Consider the following 21,387-nt stretch of genomic DNA (forward strand, 5'->3'; position numbering starts at 1 on the left):
ACTTAAATCGAACATTTCCAGCAAAGCCCGAAAGAAATCTGGAGGGGTGCCAATATTTTTTTTGAGGCCTCCGATATCTAGATCTAGCTACATTATTCTGAGCAATGAGCATGTGGACTCTAATCCACTGAAAATCCACTTAATGATGTAATTTCTTCACGTTCCAGAAGAACGAAGGTTCACAGCAACTATGGATTAATATTGTTTAAAAAGCACATGATCTTATGGTCAGATGTAAACGTTTGTCTATATAATGTATAACACAATCGAAGATGAAGTGCAGAGTTTAAGTAAAGAAATGACATCTCTCTCTCTTTCTCTCGTTACAGAACCGTAGCAGCTACGAACATGAACGAGACGAGCAGTCGCTCTCACGCCGTCTTTAACATCATTTTCACCCAGAAGCGTTTCGACAGTGAAACAGACAACACATCTGAGAAGGTGCAGGAGATTTTACATTCTTACTGAAGAAATATTTCGGTGTTCATTAGCTCCAGGCGCATTAGTGCATTATTTAGCTGATTCTACGTTTCTTGTTTTCTCGCCGGATGCAGGTCAGCAAAATCAGCCTGGTGGACTTGGCAGGCAGCGAGAGAGCCGACTCGACCGGAGCCAAAGGAACCAGACTGAAGGTGAAACTCTCTCTATTCATCACAGGGACTCAAATGTGTTACACTCTACATTCATGCACTGTAGTTTATTAACATTTGCAGAGTTTACAATATTACTCAAATCTAGGGTTCTTAACGTTTTCCAGGTCAAGGACCCCACTAGGTGAGGGGGCAGAGACCCCCTGATACAAAATGTGTCATTGTGATTATTGATAGAAACCAATCATATTACACTAGTTATATTAGGTTAAGTCCATTAGAACTATGTTGTACATGCATCATTGTCTGTTTATTTTCATATCTTTCGAAAAGATTTTTGCATCATATCAAACATATATATTGCAAGTAAAATCACAATTTTTGAAGTTGTCCCCAGTTGTTTTTTTTATTTTAATAGATTTCATACATTTTCCTTTTACTATCAGGTGGACAATTCTACATTTACACAAACTTTAGCTTTGAGTTTATTAAAACTTGAATGTATTAATTATACTATTTTTTTAAATTCAGTATTTTATCTTTGATGTTAATACCTGTTTTTTTTGTTGTTTTTTTTTACAAAATTTATTTGTGATTCAACATTAGCGTTAATGTCAATGTTAACTACCCTGCAGTACCATCGTGTACCCTCTAGGGGTGACGGACCTGTGGTTGAAGACCCATGAATTAGACCATTTTATTCATCTTTTATCTATTAAATATGTTAGACGTATTATAATTCAGAACTGCATAGTTTGTTACACTGGATTTAGGGGTGAAGCCGTAATCTGGAATTTGTGCTGGTATTTAATGAAATATATTATAATCTGGTTGTTATAATAGTATTTAGGCAGAACTGTGATCTGGTTGACTACATCAGTACTGGGGAATTGGGGGTGGGACTGTGATCTGGTTAGTTTAACTGGTTTTGTGGGTGGGACTGTAGTCTTTTTGGTCACAATGGGACTGTGGTCTAGTCTAGACCAGTGGTCCCCAACCCCCGGGCCGTGGACCAGCACCAGTCCGTGGGTCAATTGGTATCGTGCCACACAGAAAGAAGACATAACTTACATTATATCAGTTTTATTTATGATCTGATTCTGAACGATGTTTTATTTTGGAAAATGACCGGATTTTATCCTCCACATCTGTCTATGACTCAATCTTGATGCAGGTCATGATGCCTCGGTCACATGTCTTACCTCCATCCACTACCTTCTTAAAGGAGCTCCGGCCGCTAACACATAATACATTACTGCTAAATTTAAACACCCAAGAGAGAAAAATGAACAAAAAACAACACAGTGGATTCATGATTATTATTAGATTAAGAAAATACCAGTTTTTATGCTTGTTTAATTTTATTTTGTTGTATTTATCTGCCACACCTTAAAGGGCGGTCCGTGAAAATATTGTCTGACATTAAACCGGTCTGTGGCACAAAAAACACTGGTCCAGATGGTCACATGGGTATTGGAGTGGGACAACAATTTTAATCGACTGGGACTGGTTGGGATTAATCTGGTTACAATTAAATAGTTGCTACAGTAGTTTTGTGGGTGGGACTGTGATCTGATTGGTTACAGTGGTTTTGTGGGCGGGACTGTGATCTGGTTGGTTACAGTGGTTTTGTGGGCGGGACTGTGATCTTGTTGGTTACAGTATTTTTGTGGGTGGGACTATGATCTGGTTGGTTACAGTGGTTTTGTGGGCGGGACTGTGATCTAGTTGGTTACAGTGGTTTTGTGGGCGGGACTGTGATCTGGTTGGTTACAGTGGTTTTGTGGGTGGAACTGTGATCTGGTTGGTTGCAGTGGTTTTGTGGGCAGGACTGTGATCTGGTTGGTTACAGTGGTTTTGTGGGAGAGACTGTGATCTGGTTGGTTACAGTGGTTTTGTGGGCGGGACTGTGATCTGGTTGGTTACAGTAGTTTTGTGGGCGGGACTGTGATCTGGTTGATTACAGTGGTTTTGTGGGTGGAACTGTGATCTGGTTGGTTACAGTGGTTTTGTGGGTGGGACTGTGATCTGGTTGGTTACAGTGGTTTTGTGGGTGGGACTGTGATCTGGTTGGTTACAGTAGTTTTGTGGGTGGGACTGTGATCTGGTTGGTTACAGTAGTTTTGTGGGTGGGACTGTGATCTGGTTGGTTACAGTAGTTTTGTGGGTGGGACTGTGATCTGGTTGGTTACAGTAGTTTTGTGGGTGGGACTGTGATCTGGTCGGTTACAGTAGTTTTGTGGGTGGGACTGTGATCTGGTTGGTTACAGTAGTTTTGTGGGTGGGACTGTGATCTGGTCGGTTACAGTAGTTTTGTGGGTGGGACTGTGATCTGGTTGGTTACAGTAGTTTTGTGGGTGGGACTGTGATCTGGTTGGTTACAGTAGTTTTGTGGGTGGGACTGTGATCTGGTTGGTTACAGTAATATTGTGGGTGGGACTGTGATCTGGTTGGTAACAATAGTATTGGTAGTCTGCAATCTATTGAACCAGTGTTGATTTATTCACTGATAGAGACTCGAAGCAGGTTTGTACGTCGTTTTGGATAAGGACGCCTGCTAACTGATGCAAATGTAAATGTGTGGTTTGAGTGTGGTCATTTGAATGGGATGTCGTCTGGTTCATTGGGATTTAAACCTTAGATTGGTTGATTGAACTGTGGTCTGGTTGGTTTTGAGGGCAGGATTGTGGGTCCTTTAGGAATGATGGCGTTGGACACTAGGACCTCACTATTAATCTTTTAAAAATATATTTGTTTGTGTTTGTTTGAGGTCACAAATTATAAAACGTACTCTAATAACCGTTAGTATTTTGCTAAGCTTTATGAATGACCAAAATCTGATATACATTATATTGTACAGATGACACAGGTTTGAGTGTGTTAATAATATCAGAATAATGAGGCAGTTTACAAGCTAACATTCAATGCTTGTGTTTTTTTGCAGGAAGGAGCAAACATTAACAAATCCCTGACCACGCTTGGCAAAGTCATTTCTGCTTTAGCTGAAGTGGTGAGAAATCCGATTCGAGATAATATTTATTATTAATTGATGATATCTGTCTTACTAAGTGAAATGAATTTAAATGGCACAATGTGTTTTCTTCTGTATTTATCTGTAGGACTCTTTACCAAATAAGGTGAGACACCGTGTCAGTTCATACGTTTAACATTACCATAACCATTTATTTTCACTTCCTGTGTAAGCTGGTCACATGGTATCGTTTAACGAACATAAATAAAGCAGGTGAATCTGCTGAATCACAGAAACAGTAGACTTGTCTAAGAGATGATGTGTTTCTGTGTCTGTAGAACAAGAAGAAGAAGAAGGTGGAGAGCTTCATCCCCTACAGAGACTCAGTGCTCACCTGGCTGCTCAGGGAGAACCTGGGTACGAGTCATTTAACATCCCATAATAACGATTGCTGTTACTTTATTAAAAATAGAGATGTCAGACACTGAATTTGGACACTGCATTTGGACACTTTTGGACAAACTAAAAAAAAAAAAAAAAAAAAAAAAAATGCTTTGTCATGTTACGGATTAAAAACGTGTCCTGAAGGTGGCGCAAAAATAAAAGTTACAGCTTTATACAGCTAATTTCTCTATAAACGTTAAATAAATGTGAATTTTTTTTTACTGTGTATCTCCCTGTGATTGAACTGTTCCTATGAAAACAATGTTGCAGCTAAATAAACACAATAATATTGCTATTGAACTCCACATTTGGGAATCATTTCTGCGGCTTATCTCTCCAAACCATTAGAGTTATATTCCGATTGATAAAAGCTAAACTGCACTGTGTGTGTGTGTGTGTGTGTGTGTGTGTTCAGGTGGAAACTCCCGCACTGCCATGGTGGCGGCTTTGAGTCCTGCAGATATTAATTACGACGAGACTCTCAGCACTCTCAGGTACGTCTGGATTCACTAATACAATCAAATCCAGATATTATTGTGTGCTCCATGTGGCAAAATGCTGTAAACCCCTGACCATTAAAACTCCTGAACTGTGGACTCGCTGTAGACATTAACATTCACACTGCAAAAACCCCTCATCCAGTCCAGACTTACAATCTTATTTTTAGCCATAAAAATCGAATTGATTTTTTTAAATATATATATATTTACTTATTAAGTAAAACTTAAAGTTACTTATTTTACCTGCAAATTAAGAATAATAACCATCTGAGATGTCATATGAAGTCTTGTATCTTTTGTTCTTTATAATAAAAAAGTACTTATGCCTTTTTACTAAATTGATCTGTAGTTTCTCATGTTGAAGTAACGACAAAATATATTTATTAATGTTTTATGTTGCGAGAAGTTGAAGGTCGTACCTTCGGGTCACCACGCAGTCTTTATTTAAATAAATAATTTTTGACATTACGCATGTATCTGTGATCTTGATTTTATTAGTAATCTTAGTTTTTAGTTTAAACGCTTGGTCTCATTTTTAGACAGAATATATATCAATGATAATTCTTGAATTATTTTGATTAGTTTTAAGATGTTTTCAGACAAAAAACCCAACTGTTTCGAATAAATAATCAACATGCAGGTTTTAAGTTAATCAGACTAAATTGCTTAAAATGTGTTTTAATGCTAATTTAAGACATTTTGTTCTTTTCTAAAGCCTAGATATGTTTTCTAATTTCAAGAACTCTTACCAAGAGTCGGCACTGGGAGATCAATAGACTGGTTTCCAGTTTATATCTTTACAAATAATACATTTATTTCTTATATTTAGACAAATTTTTTTGCAGTGTATTCAGCATGAACGAGACCTTTAGTGAGATCAGACACTGATGTTGAGGAGGCTGCAGTTCCAGTCACTTTGTCTACAGAAGCATCTTCACTGAAGCAGTGTTTGGGTTTCTTATGGAAATGTTGAAGCTACACTATTCAGAATTGTTCCACAAATTTGTGTGTTTTGGAATTTGTGGAAATGTTTTAGAGGAACAACCAAGTGATGGTCAGGTGTATACAGCATCTCTTCTCCACTCTTTGACACACGATGTGAATACACATGTCACGGTTCTGATTTGCTGTTATGCACACAGATACGCTGACCGTGCCAAACAGATACGCTGTAACGCCGTCATTAACGAAGACCCCAACAACCGTTTGGTGCGTGAGCTGAAGGAGGAAGTGGCTCGTCTGAAGGATCTGCTGTATTCTCAAGGCCTCGGTGACATCATCGAGAGTGAGTCAACATCATTCCATATTATTATTAATCTTTTATTCATGCAGGTGAGTCCCATATATGTGAATCTGATGATACGAGGTGGTATCAAAAAGTTGGAGACCAATGGTGTAACTGGTCTTATTCTGACTACATGCGTTACCACGTCTGCGATTTCATCAAAGAAAACAGGAAGTTAGAGCAAAGAGCGAACTCTGCTTCAAAATTCTCCCACAGAGATGTTTGACGTACGTTTGATGTACGGCGACGCTGCAACGAGTCGTTCGAGGCGCTTTGTGTGGAAGAACATCACCGGAAGACGACGAGAGATCAGGAAGACCTTCAACGAGCTCAAACTCAAAATGTCAAAACCTTTCGGCAACTCGTGCATGATGATCGTCGGAGACCGATCCACACGGTCTCACTTCCACACCCACCCTAGTCAGCAGAACTTTGCCCTCTTCCAGCTCGGTGTTAACCCCAGAAGGTTTTTGACACGATTTGAAAAGAAGATTTCCAGGACATGTTCCAGAAGAGGCAGGAACCCTATTTTGAAGGTGATCGTGTGTAAACGGAGATAAATAAAGTACACAGATAATCTCAAAACTTTTTGGTACCACCTCGTTTAATATATGTGTATGTAACTACATAAAAATCTTAGGGACTAATGAAACAAAAGGAACATGGAACCATGGGGTTGTTTGCAGACAAAAACTTCAATCAGATTAATACAGGGCCCTGAAAACATACGCCTGGAATCGTGGGAAAATATTGAACGATACAGCTATAGTACCATTGGACCCTCTGGTAATTCATATAAATAGGTGAATTTGGGACAACGAGACCTCGAGACATACAGACTGGTAATATAGGACCTAAAAAAATCTTTGGGTCATAAGACTTTAAAAAATATAAAATACATGACTCTTAAAATCTCGCAATTTGGGAACACAGGGTAGTGAAAATATAAAGCCCTGTAAAGATAACTTTCTGGGAGGATTGAGCTTTTGGAATATGGGAGACATGGATCACAGGATTCCAGGAATATCAATGGTAATTCTTGGAATTTAGGACCTTGAAAATGGTTTCTGGAATCTTGGAATGTACAGAAGGAATCGTCTGTTTTGGGCCTTTAGGGACATATGTCTCTGAATGTTTAGGACTCTTAGGATTTTTAGGTGAACATTATGTCCTGGATGTGTAGATTTTGGGATTTTTGGGAAAATTGGTAATTTAAAATTTAAAAGGAATACAAGAATCTGGGAACATATTCATCTTCATCCTACTTTTGTAGATGTAATATATATGTATGTATATGTAACTAGTAGATTCATATCTATTTCATATTCATATTGAACAAGCAGGATGGAAACACACAGGAAACACAAGCTACGGTTATCTTTTTGTTTCTGTGGTTAAAGTCAGGACTCTGAGTTCCACATGATCTTCTACATAGGGAACGTATCTCTTTTCCTGTCTTTCTCTCCCTCAGCCTATCGACCTGCTGGTCCTGGAATACCTGCTCTGAAATGTGTGTATTTCTGCACCCCAGTGCATTGCAACTTGGTCAAGACCATAGCAGAGGCTCAGGACCACCACAACCTGTAAAATGCAGTGTGGTGCTCCAGGGTCACTCTGTACATGCTTCTAGCTCATTTTTCTGTTTATTAAGGCAAGGCTTTGTAGTTAGCAACTGGCTTGGTCTTTCGCCTCTCTCTCTCTCTCTCTCTCTCTCTCTCTCTCTCTCAATCTGTCTCTCTCTCTCTCTCTCTCTCTCTCTCTCTCAATCTCTCTCTCTCTCTCTCTCTCTCTCTCTCTCTCTCTCTCTCTCTCTCTCTCTCTCTCTCTCTCTCTCTCTCTCTCAATCTGTCTCTCTCTCTCTCTCTCTCTCTCAATCTCTCTCTCTCTTTCTCTCTCTCTCTCTCTCTCTCTCTCTCTCTCTCTCTCTCTCTCTCTCTCTCTCTCTCTCTCTCAATCTCTCTCTCTCTCTCTCAATCTCTCTCTCTCTCTTATCTCTCTCTCTCTCTCTCTCTCTCTCTCTCTCTCTCTCTCTTTCTCTCTCTCTCTCTCTCTCTCTCTCTCTCTCTCTCTCTCTCTCTCTCTCTGTCTCTCTCTCTCTCTCTCTCTCTCTCTCTCTCTCTCTCTCTCTCTCTCTCTCTCTCTCTCTGTCTCTCTCTCTCTCTCTCTCTCTCTGTCTCTCTCTCTCTCTCTCTCTCTCTCTCTCTCTCTCTCTCTCTCTCTCTCTCTCTCTCTCTCTCTCTCTCTCTCTCTCTCTCTCTCTCTGTCTCTCTTTCTCCATCTCAGCCTACGTTCACATTAGAAGATGATCCACTGACGTTTTGTTTTATTACTATTGCACTCATAGTAAATGTTTGTTATTTGCTTCTTGCTTGCAGTTATAAAACAAAAATCTAACTAATAGTCATGATAAAATGGTGAGCTAGTCAGGAAGTAAAGAAAGTAAAATTAGTAAAAAAAATTCAAAAATGAATTTAAAAAAGTATCTTTATCTTGAGAGTTATTATAAAACTCATTATAATATAATATAATATAGTGTTGTACAGTAATGAAGTAAATGTAACGCTTACTGTATTTAACACATTTTTTCATGTATCTGTTCTTTACTGAAGTGTTTCCATTTGGGGAGATTTTAACTTGAACTTTTTCAAAGTCAAATATTTGACTTTTTACACGACTACATTTTGCAAAATCAGTCGTTTCTTTTTATTTACGAGGATAAAAACGTAACTGGTAAAACACGCAGCGAGTCACCAATCAGGATCGAGCGCACGCTCTGTTTTACACGTGTTCTGATCAGCGCTCGGTGCATCTACTGATCACCAACATACAGTTCAGCATCAGTTCAACATCAAGCAGAACATTTAGAGAGGAATAAATGATGAAGAAACTCCAGACTCGAACTCACCACAACACACGTGACCTCGTTTACACGATTATTTTGAGTTATTAAAAAGAAGGTTTTGTGTTCATGATGATTGTAATAGAAATCAATCAGTGTTTGAGTCATTAATATCATTCTATTAATAGATCAGTGTGCTGAGAGTCACATTCGAGTCTTTACACATAAACTGAGGTGATTAAGTGAAGAATCTTGTGATAAAAATGATCACAGGAACATTAGAGTTATAATAAATCATAGTAATTTGGATACTGAAGTTCATTTGAAGGCAAAAACTTTTGTACTTTTACTCAAACGAAAGTTTAAATAAACACTTTTACTCTTACTGGACTCATATTTCACTATTACTAACAAGATTTTGTTTATTGTCATTAATGTTTCAGCTTAAAGCATGTAGTTTTACAGCAGAGATAAATTATCTTTATTTAGTTTTGTGTTGGTCCCAATGTGACCTGTACGATGCATTTTATTTTTAAAATACAAACGATTGGACGTATTTACACATTTGGTTTCAGTGACTACATTTACAAGTAGTAAATCTGTGGTTTGAATTTTCTGAAGCTCATCATTAGACCTCTTTTGACTATTTTCTAACTAATCTGATCCTATAATCGCATCTCTGAGACGCCTAGTTTATAAATAATCCCGGGTCACATGTCATTTGTTAATGTGAACGTAGGATCCTTGAAGCAGATCAGCTCTGCTCTCATGAGCAGCACTTGTCATGGCCCAGGCATGGTTTTATCCCTGAAATGAATTTGAGGCATAAAATAAAAGTTTTTTTATTAACTAACACTGTTCTGAATTTCTGGGCACTGCACTGTCCTGGTCCTGATTCTGGTCCAGATCCAAGGCCTTGGTCTGGTTCCAGTTCTGGTTTAGGTCCTGGCTCTAGTCCTGGTCCTGGTTTTGGACCTGGTTCTGGTTCTGGTGTTATTATAGAGTCCTCAAATTTATGCTCATTGTTTTGGCTCTGTAATTAAATGCTGAAGCTTTACATTATGATTTTTTTCTTCTTCTTTTTCTGCTTCTTTTCTTCTTCTTCTTCTTCTTCTTCTTCTTCTTCTTCTTCTTCTTCTTCTCTCTTGTTCCCTGCCTCCATATTTGATCCGTTTTTTCTGACCTTCACTCTTTCATGTAATTCTCCTGCCTTGTGCTCCTGTTGTTCTCTTTCTCTTTTCCGAATCATTTCTGGACAGACTTGTCCAACCCCAACGCTAATAAGAACAGTCTCTCGGCTGTCAATCAAAGCAGTGATCTCTTCACAGTGACCAATGCGATGACAGGGATGAGTCCCTCTCCCTCGCTCTCAGCTCTCTCCAGCCGAGCCGGATCCATCAGCAACTTACATGATCGGATCATATTCACCCCCGGCAGTGAGGAGGCCATCGAGAGGCTTAAGGTAAAGATGGAGGGATGGAAGGAAGGGTAAAGGAATAAATTGAACAGCATATGGATTGATAAACTGTTGGATGAATAGGAAGTTAAAGTAAAAGATGTACATTTAAGTGTGGCACACAATGATGGATAGATTCATGGATGGATGGTTGGTAAAAGATGGATAGATATATGAAAAAGTGTACAAAGATTTAAAGGATAGATGGATAAATAGATGTTAGATTGATGGCTGGTTTGGCTGAGATGAATGGACAGAAGGATAGATGAGTGGAGGGTTAAATGTGTACATTACTGTATGGATGGGATTGATGAATAGATTGGTGGAACAAATGGATGGATGGATAGATGAATGGATAAGTGGAAGGTTGGATGGATTAATGGATGGATGGATAGTTGGAAGGTTGGATTTGTAAGTTACTGTAAGAAAAGATGTATGGATAGTTTCAATAATGAGTTAATTGCCAGACTAAAAAATAGATGAATGGATAGTTATATGAATGAATAGATGAGGGATGAAGGATGGATGGATGAATGTAATAGTGGATAAATGGATGGTTAGATGAATAAGTAGATGGATGGATGTTATATAAATAAATACATGGCTTGATTTATGTATAAATGGATGGATGAATGGATGGATGGATGGATGGATGGTTAGATGAAGGATGGATGGATGTATGAAGGATGGATGAATAGGTGAAAGGTTGGTTTGTTGAATTTGTAAATTACTGTAAAAAAGATGGACAGATAGTGACATTAATAAATTAATGAACAGATTAAGGGATGGATGAAAGTATAGATGGGTGTTTAGATAAATGAATGGAGGGGGATTGCAGCCTAAATAAAACAGAATTTGGTTGCTACATTCCAGATTTTTTCCGACTGTAAGTCTTTAAGACATTAATCTGTGATTATTGTGAATATTGTGCTGATTTTAGGAAACAGAGAAGATCATTGCAGAACTTAATGAGACATGGGAGGAGAAACTGCGACGCACGGAGGCCATCAGGATGGAGAGGTCAGACACAGTCCAAATGATACACCCTTCAGATTTGCCCTGTAGAACCCCTGTAGAACAGACTGCTGTAAATTCACCAGTTAAACCAGTAGGACTCTTTACATTACAGCAGGTTCTTTATTTATTTGGAAATGGATGCATCATTTCTTGTAAACATACTGTACCATATACATGCTGTCACTAGCTCTGAACTCGGATTACTGTTTGGATTACTGTTGAACTTTCTTCCATAGGGAGGCTCTTCTGGCTGAAATGGGCGTCGCCATGAGGGAAGATGGAGGCACTGTTGGAGTGTTTTCACCCAAAAAGGTCAGAGAAAATTCTAGATCTCATAATTCTTGATATAACTGATGGATACATGAGAATTAAACTTTGAACTTGATGTCAAATTACAGACACCTCACCTGGTCAATCTGAACGAAGACCCACTGATGTCTGAATGCTTGCTGTATTACATCAAAGATGGAATCACCAAGTAAGATCTGAGATATGGTATGGTATATGGTATGATCGTGAAAAATCCACCTTTTTATTCACCACTGACTTGTTTTTTTCCCAGGGTGGGCCGTGAGGATGCAAGCTGTAGGCAGGACATTGTCCTGAGTGGACATTTCATTAAAGAAGAGCACTGCATCTTTACAAGCAGCCCTGGACCTTCAGGAGAAGGAGTGGTGGTGCTGGAGCCGTGTGAGGACACTGAGACCTACGTCAATGGCAAGAAAGTGACTGAGCCTACGGTTCTCCGATCAGGTGAATCCTACTGGAAAAATTTCCCTTATCTTCTTCTGAAACTTGTATCATCTGTAACCTGTATCATCTGCATCTTTAATTGGTGACCTTTAGCTGTATGTGATGTTCCTCTCAGGAAACCGCATCATTATGGGAAAGAGCCACGTGTTTCGATTTAATGACCCAGAGCAGGCAAGGCAGGAACGAGAAAGGACGCCATGCGCCGAGACCCCCATGGAGCCCGTGGACTGGGCCTTCGCTCAGCGGGAACTTTTGGAGAAACAGGGTATAGACATGAAGCAGGAGATGGAGCAGAGGTACACCAGCCCCAACAATAATGCACACCATAATAAAGCAAGCCATTTTAGAGCTGTGCATGTTCTTGATAGACCAGACCTGGTTCAATGGTTATCCCTTATGTTCGGTGTGTTATCTTCAGACTGCAGGAGCTTGAGGATCAGTACCGCAGAGAACGAGAAGAGGCAAGCAACCTTCTCGAGCAGCAGAGACTGGTGAGCAATACTAGCAAGTTCGAAAAAAGGGATAAGGCAATGCAGGAAATTCTGTTTTAACAATTAATTCATCTTTTAGGATTATGAAAGTAAGTTAGAGGCTCTGCAGAGGCAGGTTGACTCCCGGTATTACCCTGAAACTACAGAGGAGGAAGAGGAACTGGAAGAAGAGGGTGAGGAAAGTTCATATTCGCATTAAACACACACTGAATACCAGTGTCAGTGAGGCGACTCGTAGGGCAAAAATGCAAGATACGACAGGAATGTTATTTATTAATCTGTTTTTTATGAATTAGTCTTTAGTCAATTAATAAGCATTTACATAACTTGTATAAACACAGTCACAGCTTTAAAGCGTTGCATGTTTCCGTGTCCTGCAGTGCCTTGGACTAAACGGGAAACCGAGCTGGCACTCTGGGGTTTCCGTAAATGGCGCTTTTATCAGTTCACCTCGCTGCGGGACCTGCTGTGGGGCAATGCCATTTTCCTCAAAGAGGCCAACGCCATCAGCGTCGAGCTCAAGAAGAAGGTAGGAGAAGATCACAATTGCCTTCAGAACATTCCTGAGTCTTTGCTTACTAACACATGTACTGAATATTTCTCTTCATTGGAGAGCAAGAAATTATTCATATATTTATTTATATTGACATTAAAAATTATTATGGAATGTTTTTATTAAGCTATATGCATTATATGGCCAAAGGTTTGTGGACACCTGATCATAAGACTGCACCCTATTCAAAATTTAGTCCCCATGTCCTGTTATAATAAACCCCACTCTTCTGGGAAGATGTTCCACTAGATTTTGTTACGATTTTCCTTCAACCACAAGGGTGTTAGTAAAGTCAGATACTGATGTAGGTGAGGAGGTTTTAGGTTTTAGCTCTATATCAGGAGATCTTTCACTCCAAACCATGTAAAGCAGATCTTCATGAAGCTGGCTTTGCACACAAGGGCATTGTCTTGTTGGAACAGTTTTGAGTGTCCGAGTTCAAGTGAAGGGTAAAAAAAAATCATGTTCTGCACAATTGTGAGCATCAAACTTTGTGCTCACAGTTTAGAGAAAAAGCACATCTGGGTAGAAAAGTCAGGTGTCCTAAGACTTTTGACCTCAAAGTGCTGTTCTTGTTCTTCTTGACCTTATTGCTGTTTGCTGATTTTTGTCTTTTCAGGTTCAGTTCCAGTTTGTTTTATTGACCGACACGCTTTACTCTCCGCTTCCTCCCGATCTCCTGCCTCCCAGCGTCGCTAAAGACCGCGAGAAGAGGCCGTTCCCTCGCACCATCGTAGCCGTGGAGGTTCAGGATCAGAAGAATGGAGCCACTCATTACTGGACCTTAGAAAAATTACGGTATAGAATTTTGTGCTGAATATTTGGGATGTGGGATTAGGAGTGACCATAGCAGGACTGTAATGCTAATGCCAAAATGCTAATGCTGCTAATCATAGCCATTCACAATTTATAATTTTTTTTATATCATTTTATTTGAAAAATATACTCGTAGATGTAATTTATATGACACTATTATTTTGTACAAAATGAAACAGTTTATAAATGATTTATAAGGTTATTCAAAAAAGAGATTAATATCATATCGAATAATTATATAATATGTATGAAATAATATATGATTAAATTGTATTTTAATTGTTTATCTAATTTATCCATACAATACATAAATACAATAAAATATAGACCCTATTTTTTGTATATATTATTGAAAAGCAGGAGTTAATAAGCAGTAATGGAGCATTAATAAAGCAGTAATGAAAAAGTAATAGAGCAATAAAGGAGCAGTAAAATACAGTAAAGCATCAACAATAGGGCAGTAATAGAGTAATAACAGAGCAGTATTGCAGCAGCAATGGAGCAGAAATGCAGCAGTTATGGAGCAGTAATGCAGCAGTGATAGAGCAGTAATGCAGTAGTAATAAAGCAGTAATGGAGCAGTAATAGAGTGGTAAAGCAGAAGTAATAGTGCAGTAATGCAGCAGTGATAGAGTATTAACAGAACAATAATGCAGCAGTTAAGAGCAGTAATGGAGAAGTTATGCAGCAGTGATAGAGCAGTAATGCAGTAGTAACTAAACAGTGATGGAGCAGTAATAAATCAGTAGTGCAGCAGTGATAAAGCAGTAATGGAGCAGTAATGCTGCAGTGATAGAGAAGTAATGGACCATTAATGCAGTGGTTATAGAGCAGTAATGCAGTACCAATAGATCAGTAATGCAGCAGTTAAGAGCAGTAGTGCATCAGTAATAGAGCAGTAATAGAGAAGTTATGCAGCGGTTATAGAGCAGTAATGCAGTAGCAATAGATCAGTAATGAAGCAGTAATGGAGCAGTAATGCAGCAGTTAAGAGTAGTAATGGAAATGTTATGCAGCAGTGATAGAGCAGTAATAGAGCAGTAATGTAGCAGTGATAGAGCAGTAATGCAGCAGTGATAGAGCAGTAATGCAGTAGTAATAGAGCATTAGTTCAACAGTTATAGAGCAGTAGTGCAGCAGTGATAGAGCAGTTATGCAGTAGTGATAGAGCAGTAATGCAGCAGTAATGGAGCAGTGATGGAGCAGTAATGCAGCAGTGATAGAACAGTAGTGCAGCAGTGATAGAGCAGTAATGCAGTAGTAATAGAGCAGTAATGCAGTAGTAATAGAGCAGTAATGCAGTAGTGATAGAGCAGTAATGCAGCAGTGATAGAGCAGTAATGCAGCAGTGATAGAACAGTAGTGCAGCAGTGATAGAGCAGTAATGCAGTAGTAATAGAGCAGTAATGCAGCAGTGATAGAGCAGTAATGCAGCAGTGATAGAGCAGTAGTGCAGCAGTGATAGAGCAGTAATGCAGCAGTGATAGAACAGTAGTGCAGCAGTGATAGAGCAGTAATGCAGTAGTAATAGAGCAGTAATGCAGTAGTAATAGAGCAGTAATGCAGTAGTGATAGAGCAGTAATGCAGCAGTGATAGAGCAGTAATGCAGCAGTGATAGAGCAGTAATGCAGCAGTGATAGAGCAGTAGTGCAGTAGTGATAAAGCAGTAATGCAGCAGTAATGCAGCATTGTTTACTGCAGTGCAGGACACGGGTCTGAAGTGAGTGTGTATTTACAGCCAGAGGTTGGACCTGATGAGGGAGATGTACGATCGAGCAGCTGATATCCCCAGCAGTGCCGTGGAGGACTGTGACCACGCCCTGACCGGTGGTGACCCCTTCTATGATCGCTTTCCCTGGTTCCGCCTGGTTGGGAGGTCAGTGCTGTCCGTGTGGTGTGTGTGTCTGTGTGTGTGTGTGTGTGGTGCTTCTCACTGCTTTGGGATGCAGTCTCTGTGCTTCTGCTTTCATCCTAAAGCACAAAAAGCCCGGAATGAATCGCTTTGTGTTTTTATGAGGAGAAGTCCAAATTTTATAAAAACCAGGAACCATTTAAAGGTTCCGTCTGTGCCAAGAACATTTCTGTGTGCAGGAGAATAATAACAGATATATTGATGGTAACATCCACAATTGCATGTCTGACAAATAGTTTTTAAACATTTACTGTTACATTTAATTGAACAGTGACCATTAAAATGTCCCATAAGATGTCTGGCATCTGATACCGGAGATTCCTTCCACTTTCTGTTCACCGTTTCTTATCACTGTTTGATCACCTTCCTCTTTTTGATCACCTTTTCGACCTATTGTGAGACTGCAGAAGAGAACAGATGATGTTTTTGGCACTGATGGTACCTAACGATCAGCCTGCGAACATGGCACAGTGTGATGTGAGTGTGTGTTGTTAGTTTCTGAGAGTGTGTGAATATACAGTATGTGTGTGTAATTAAATAAGCTGGCACACGGTACAGTCACAAGTATTCGGACACAATTGTATAGGACATCTCTGGACGCGACAATGCTCCTGTGCACAAAGCCAGCTTCATGAAGATCTGCTTTACATGGGTTGGAGTGGAAGATCTCCTACTATAGAGCTCCAAAACTATTAAACATGATGAATATGAACACCTGTAGAGCACCTGTAGTGAAACACCTCTGGTAAAATATATCCAGTAAACATCTCTAGTGGAACATCTTTAGTGAAAATCATCTAGTAGAACAGCACGAGTGGAACATCTCTAGTAAATCCCCTCTAGTGGAAAACCTTTAGTAGAACACCTCAAATGGAACACCTCTAATGGATCACCTCTAGTGGAACATCTCTATTGGAACATCTCTAGTAGAACACCTTTAGTGGATCACCTCTAGTGGAACATCTATAGTGGAACATCTTCTCAGAAGAGTGGAGGTTATTATAACAACAAATGGGACTAAATCTGGAATGGGATGTTCAGAAAGTTCATTCTGTAGTCAGGTGTCCATAAACTTTAGAAGGTGTAGATATTACTAGAGCTTCTATTGGAACCAAAAACGTATGCTGGATGGGACACACCAAGAAATGACACCAGGGTCTAAGTGAAGATGTGCAAGGTGTGTGTGTGTGTGTGTGTGTGTGTGTGTGTGTGTGTGTGTGTGTTGATGAGAAGGCGTGTACTAACCCAGTTCCCATATCTCCGGCTGCACCAGCACTCCCATTCTGAACACGTGCATGAGCAAACGCATGAGAGACCCCTCCCCCTCCCCCACCCTCTCCGAACCCGACTCGGACGTAACTGAGCTCGCAGACGAGCGGCAGTATGGGAAGGAGGAGGAGGAGTTGGAGGAGTTGGAGGAGTTGGAGGACCTGGACGATGAGATGAATGTGGAAGAGGGTCGACAGTGCCGAGGCCAGGACCCCTTTTACGACCGCTGGCCTCTGTTCTGTTTAGTGGGAAGGTTGGTGAGGCTTCAGGAGCTTCGCTGTTAGAGGAAACCAGCTCTTTCACACACACACACACACACACACACACACACACACACACACACACACACACACACACACACAAATATAAATAAAAATTATAGGAACCCTATTTGTTTTTGTTCTGTTATCTTTTGCCCCAGCAGATCTTTCTGACCTCTGGGTGACACTAGAGGTGTGTATCAGCACCAAGCAGCAACCTTCTGCTTTCCTACTTATTCAGATACGAATCTCACTGGAGAAACAAAGTGTAGTTCTGTGGGACACATTTACATTGACATTCGGTAGACGTCCTTATCCAGAGCGACTTGCACCAGAGCAGATGATAGTCAAGGGCTTTGCCTAGTTTGGTCTTGACCTTCCAATCCAGAGTTTAATGCCTTAACCACTTAGCTCCCACCTCCCTTTTGAGGTTGTGGATGCAAAAAGTATTGGGACAACTGACATTTCCACCCAGATCTGGTTCTTCCCCAAACTGTTCCCACAAACTTGGAGGCACGCGGACGTATCAGACGTCTCTGGATGCATGATCATGAACATTTTCCCTTCATTTGATCTAGGAGACCCAAACCTGTTCCAGGATGACAATGCCTGTGTGCACAATGCCAGCTCCATGAAGATCTGCTTCACATTGTTTGGAAGATCTCCTGCTATAGAGTATGACTGCACCCCAGGCCTCCTCACCTTCTCACCTACATCAGGACCTGACTTTACTAACACCATTTTGGTGGCTGAATAAATCTCCACAAATCCCCACAAAATCTAGTGGAACATCTTCCCAGACGAGTGGAGCTCATTATAGAAGCAAATGGAGACTGAATGTGGAATAGGAAGTTCATAAAGCACAGAATCTTATGGTCTGGTTCTATTCCATGACCTACAGCACTAGGAAAAAGTATTTGCTCATAAATCAATTTTAATACGAGGTGAAGGCAACCTGAGTGAACCTTGTCTGTGATTTAACCAATTAACTACATTTAATTGGTAATTGTTTAATTAGAATAAATTCCCCCCGACGTGATTCTACTACTGTGATTATTATGAGCAGTGAGCATGTGAAGTCCAATCCACTGAAAATCCACTTTATGACCTAATTCCTTTGATTTCATTGTGACACACGTGTTTGGTTTTGTCATGCGTGTTCTCAGGATGAAAGAGCTGGTTTCGACTGCAGCAATCTCGCCCAGGCATGCCAGAACTCAACACTGTTCCCCCAACATTGAAACCTTTTTTTCCCCCCTCGATTGGCTTTACACATCTTTATTTCCATTTGCACACATTAGACACCCCGAGAGCTGCGATGTGTGTTCGCTTTAATTTCACGTTTCAGTTCATGTGGAGTGAAATTCATGCTTTTTTTACTCTTCATTTTTTTACTTCAAAGAAAAACTTTCCTTTAGTTTTTTCTCTCTGGAGCCAAATTTTAGATTTATTCTTATTTTTTTAATCACCCGACACTTTTGGTTTATCTGAGCATGCTGCAGTTTTTACGCCTCACCAATCTTGTCATAAGCTCCTCCCCTCTGACACGCCTTCTGCCACACCCACAGCCAATCAAATTTGGCCTTAAGAGTCATTTCAGCTTGATTTGGTGAGAAACACTTTCTAAACAAACAAACAAATAAACAAGCATAACTATAGTCTGTAGTAAAGCGAATGTGACGTCCAGTACCAATTCAGAGCCTTCATACAGAATGACTTCATAAAACATGCATAAGCACTGAATAACATTTATAAAAAAAAATCACTTTTAAAAATCTATACATTTGTATAAAAATCTGTATTCTTTCTTTCTTGTTTATTTATTTGTTCATTTGGATAGTTTTTAATAACATTTATTTATTTATTTGTTTATGTAGCTAAATATTTAATAGCTATTTGTTTGTTCTTTATTAACTAATTTATTTATTCATTTAATTATTCATTTATTTATGTGGCTAATGCTTTAACTTCCTATTTATTACTCAATTAATTATTAACTTTATTTATTTACATCATATAGCAAATTGATTATTTATATTTCATCATACTGGAAATACTGTTTTGGTTGAAAACTGAATTGGTTGATAATTTATTATGAATGAATGTATTTCTAAGATGACTTGAGAGATAAATTGAGATGCAGTGAAAAAAACCTGCTCATTTGTCTCGAGCAAAAATCAGATTCTTTATTGATTTCTACATTCACTCATTTTGTTATATTCTTTTCAGCACTTTTATGTTCCTTGCATGCTGTTTGACTCTTTACTTCTTTTTTACTTCAGTCTAATCCAGTCCAGTCTAATCCAGTCCAGTCTAATCCAGTCCAGTCTAATCCAGTCCACTCTAATCCAGTCTAGTCTAATCCAGGCTAGTCTAATCCAGTCCACTCTAATCCAGTCCAGTCTAATCCAGGCTAGTCTAATCCAGTCCACTCTAATCCAGTCTAGTCTAATCCAGTCTAGTCTAATCCAGTCCAGTCTAATCCAGTCCAGTCTAATCCAGTCCAGTCTAATCCAATCACACAGTTTCAAAGCGACGTTTCATCCTGAACAGTACAGAGACTGGAACTGACTAGCCTCATGTCAACTGTCATGATTAGCTGATTAACATGCTAGCAGCGTTACTTTAAAATAGTTCAACTTTCTTACAACAAATTTACAAATGACTACGATAACATAAAGAGTAACAGCTTCTTGTTAGCCATTTTATAGCTAGCTATTTTTTGCTAGCACTCAGTAATAAACAGGAGCATTGCTACACGAAGCCTACATATTTCTTTGCCTTGAGTTACCAAAAGTGCCTAGCTATGTAGCTAACAATGTAAGCACAGCGCAGCGTAGTGTATTTGTGTAGCTGATTCTGATCCTGAAGGGTTAATCCTGTTTAATAGCTGGTAGCTAATAAAACATGAGGAAACACACTGAAAGGACGAGCTGGTTTAAGTCAGTATGAAAGAATCATTATGACGCCTTTGTTGACGTTTGAACATCATTATAGCTTTGTGGAAAACATATTGTCCACAAATAACCCCCAGTACGGGTCAAACCCACCCCCGGGTATGAGTCCTGCTCTATAAGCATGTTACTCAGTGTTTATGCATGTGCTATGAAGGTTTTATAAAAGTAACCTGCTAATAAAAGTTAGAATCTGTTCAGTTAAAAGTGAATGAGGCTCATTCATGAATCTTCTCGTTTGGACGATCTTGGAGAACTGGAGGACTCACTGGACTTTATGAGACATGCAGCACATGCTTTGTTTGTGCTTTTTTTCCCCCGGAGCAGCTTCCTGTTTGGTTGCTTTTCTTTGCGTGTCAGTGTCGTGTTGTTGTGTGCAGTGGTGGTGTGGCCTCGTCGATTCTTTTTTCACCCTACAGTCGTTTTTTTCTCTTCTAACTCGTTTTCTATTGTTTTTTTATTCTCTTCCAATGCAGGGCATTTGTGTACCTGAGTAACCTGCTGTACCCCGTCCCTCTAGTGCACCGTGTGGCCATAGTGAGTGAGAAAGGCGAGGTGAAGGGTTTCCTCCGGGTCGCCGTGCAGGCCGTCTCAGGTACCAACACCTCATTTACACTCACAGACATACTACATATTGTCATTAGAGCTTTTTATTATAATCCCTCCATAAAATGTACAACTCATTTTAATACACCTGACTCCTCCCATAAATGTAGAATTTATTTAAACAGGCCTGGCTCTTTTCTCAAATTTGCAGCTATTTTTATTATCCTGGCTCCTCCCTCTTAAGTTACAATTGATGTGAATAGACTACATATGTAAATCAGCTTGGCCCTGCTACCGAATTTACAAATAATCTTAATAGGCCTGGTCCCTTCCCCAAGTTTGTAACTAATTAGAATTAGCCTGGCCCCTCCCATAAATTCACAGTATATTTAAAATGGATTGGCCACTTTACCAAATGTACAACTTCTCCTAAATTTACAACTAAGCTCAATATGTCTGTCCGTCCCAACAAATTTACAATTTATGTAACTAGGCTTGGCCCCTCTCCCAAATTTACAAACAATCTTAATAGACCAGGCCTCCCCCCTAACATACAACTCATCCTGATATACCAGGTCCCTTCAAAAATGTACAGATTATCTGAAAAAGGCTTGACTCCACCCCCACATTTACAACTTCTATAAAAGGGCCCTCTTCCAAAATTAAATTTTCCTAAAGTTTTCCTTGCACACCTCCAAATCTAGAGATCACATCACCTATTCCTGGCCCC

General features: G+C 39.6%; 1 protein-coding gene across 1 annotated transcript in view; it reads left to right on the forward strand.

Annotated features, from left to right (window-relative positions):
• The window catches only part of kif1ab (kinesin family member 1Ab), a 51,756-nt gene that overhangs the window by 10,990 nt on the left and 19,379 nt on the right, over nucleotides 1-21,387 (forward strand). Inside the window, exons 7-26 of the mRNA XM_046862378.1 lie at nucleotides 330-441; nucleotides 555-632; nucleotides 3,535-3,600; nucleotides 3,710-3,727; nucleotides 3,900-3,978; nucleotides 4,421-4,499; nucleotides 5,648-5,790; nucleotides 9,958-10,091; nucleotides 11,026-11,105; nucleotides 11,339-11,414; nucleotides 11,501-11,580; nucleotides 11,665-11,855; nucleotides 11,971-12,151; nucleotides 12,274-12,346; nucleotides 12,426-12,519; nucleotides 12,727-12,875; nucleotides 13,519-13,697; nucleotides 15,455-15,592; nucleotides 16,902-17,150; nucleotides 20,588-20,706. Coding sequence (XP_046718334.1) covers nucleotides 330-441; nucleotides 555-632; nucleotides 3,535-3,600; nucleotides 3,710-3,727; nucleotides 3,900-3,978; nucleotides 4,421-4,499; nucleotides 5,648-5,790; nucleotides 9,958-10,091; nucleotides 11,026-11,105; nucleotides 11,339-11,414; nucleotides 11,501-11,580; nucleotides 11,665-11,855; nucleotides 11,971-12,151; nucleotides 12,274-12,346; nucleotides 12,426-12,519; nucleotides 12,727-12,875; nucleotides 13,519-13,697; nucleotides 15,455-15,592; nucleotides 16,902-17,150; nucleotides 20,588-20,706 — 2,318 coding nt within the window. The remainder of the gene's footprint in view (nucleotides 1-329; nucleotides 442-554; nucleotides 633-3,534; nucleotides 3,601-3,709; nucleotides 3,728-3,899; nucleotides 3,979-4,420; nucleotides 4,500-5,647; nucleotides 5,791-9,957; nucleotides 10,092-11,025; nucleotides 11,106-11,338; nucleotides 11,415-11,500; nucleotides 11,581-11,664; nucleotides 11,856-11,970; nucleotides 12,152-12,273; nucleotides 12,347-12,425; nucleotides 12,520-12,726; nucleotides 12,876-13,518; nucleotides 13,698-15,454; nucleotides 15,593-16,901; nucleotides 17,151-20,587; nucleotides 20,707-21,387) is intronic.

This window comes from Silurus meridionalis, chromosome 12, assembly GCF_014805685.1.
Source record: "Silurus meridionalis isolate SWU-2019-XX chromosome 12, ASM1480568v1, whole genome shotgun sequence".
In the NCBI taxonomy this organism is placed as follows: Eukaryota; Metazoa; Chordata; class Actinopteri; order Siluriformes; family Siluridae; genus Silurus; species Silurus meridionalis.